The sequence below is a fragment of the Chanos chanos genome, chromosome 9 (assembly GCF_902362185.1).
Source record: "Chanos chanos chromosome 9, fChaCha1.1, whole genome shotgun sequence".
Lineage (NCBI taxonomy): Eukaryota > Metazoa > Chordata > Actinopteri > Gonorynchiformes > Chanidae > Chanos > Chanos chanos.
In genome coordinates, this window is record NC_044503.1 from 38,283,188 (window position 1) to 38,284,087 (window position 900).

The window sequence follows — 900 nt, forward strand, 5'->3', positions numbered from 1 at the left end:
TTAACATCACAGTTTGCTTCAACAAAGTGTCAGTTTCTTCATTCGTGACATAAAATCTCAACCAAACATCCTGAAAGAGGGAAAATGGAAGACGGAAAAAGAACAGAAGATGACATGCATCACACAGAGAGAACACAGACAATGTCTGGTTAAGAACTTCAGTCTATCAATGCAACGAGATTAGCAAAATCGTTTCATAAATCCAGCTTGTACAGTGATGAACATGGTACTGTAGGTGGCTATCGGCAGTCCTTGAAAGTGTCAGTAAATCAAGAGCTGTGTTGAGTACATGACACACGGGGTCGGTTCCGACTGCGTCTTCAGCAGTTTCAATACATGGCAAAAGTTGACATACTTAATTGAAACATGGCTAGCGCCATAACACGCCTTACAAAATCACAGTTACACCGTCATAATTATCTGGGTTCCTAAAAGAGCTGGTCAGCTCGGTCTCTACGCGCGCACACAAACAAACACACACACACACACGCACACCATTTCTGCATGTCCCTCATGTCTAGCTCTCACACACACCAAAAACCCTCCTTATTAACCTATGGGGTTTAACAGTCGATCAACAGAAATGCGACGCTGCTACACTGTGTTGTAGCGTTTTATTAGTGTCGAAACAAGACGAATCGTTCAAAGCGTTCGCTGTTTGTCATCCAGAGAACAGGATGTATTAAAAATCTTCACGTTATCTGTCAGTCAGAACTTTAACTGTTTCATAACACATATGTATGTTTAACAGCTGCGCACACCTTGCAGTAATGTCGTTTGCACCGGACGACCGATCGTCCTGCCGCCTGACACACCGGCCATCTCAAGAGTACAGCCACAACCATTTTACACTTGTAAAATCAACAACTCGATCCCATAATCTTCACCCAATGTCCCTCA

At 43.2% G+C, this 900-nt stretch overlaps 1 protein-coding gene across 1 annotated transcript in view; it reads right to left on the bottom strand.

Moving 5' to 3' along the window:
• tars2 (threonyl-tRNA synthetase 2, mitochondrial) overlaps positions 1 to 900 on the bottom strand; it is a 13,740-nt gene extending 12,840 nt beyond the window's left edge. The window contains exon 1 of the mRNA XM_030784705.1: positions 762 to 900. Within this exon, the coding sequence (XP_030640565.1) occupies positions 762 to 845 (84 nt within the window). The 5' untranslated portion in view covers positions 846 to 900. The remainder of the gene's footprint in view (positions 1 to 761) is intronic.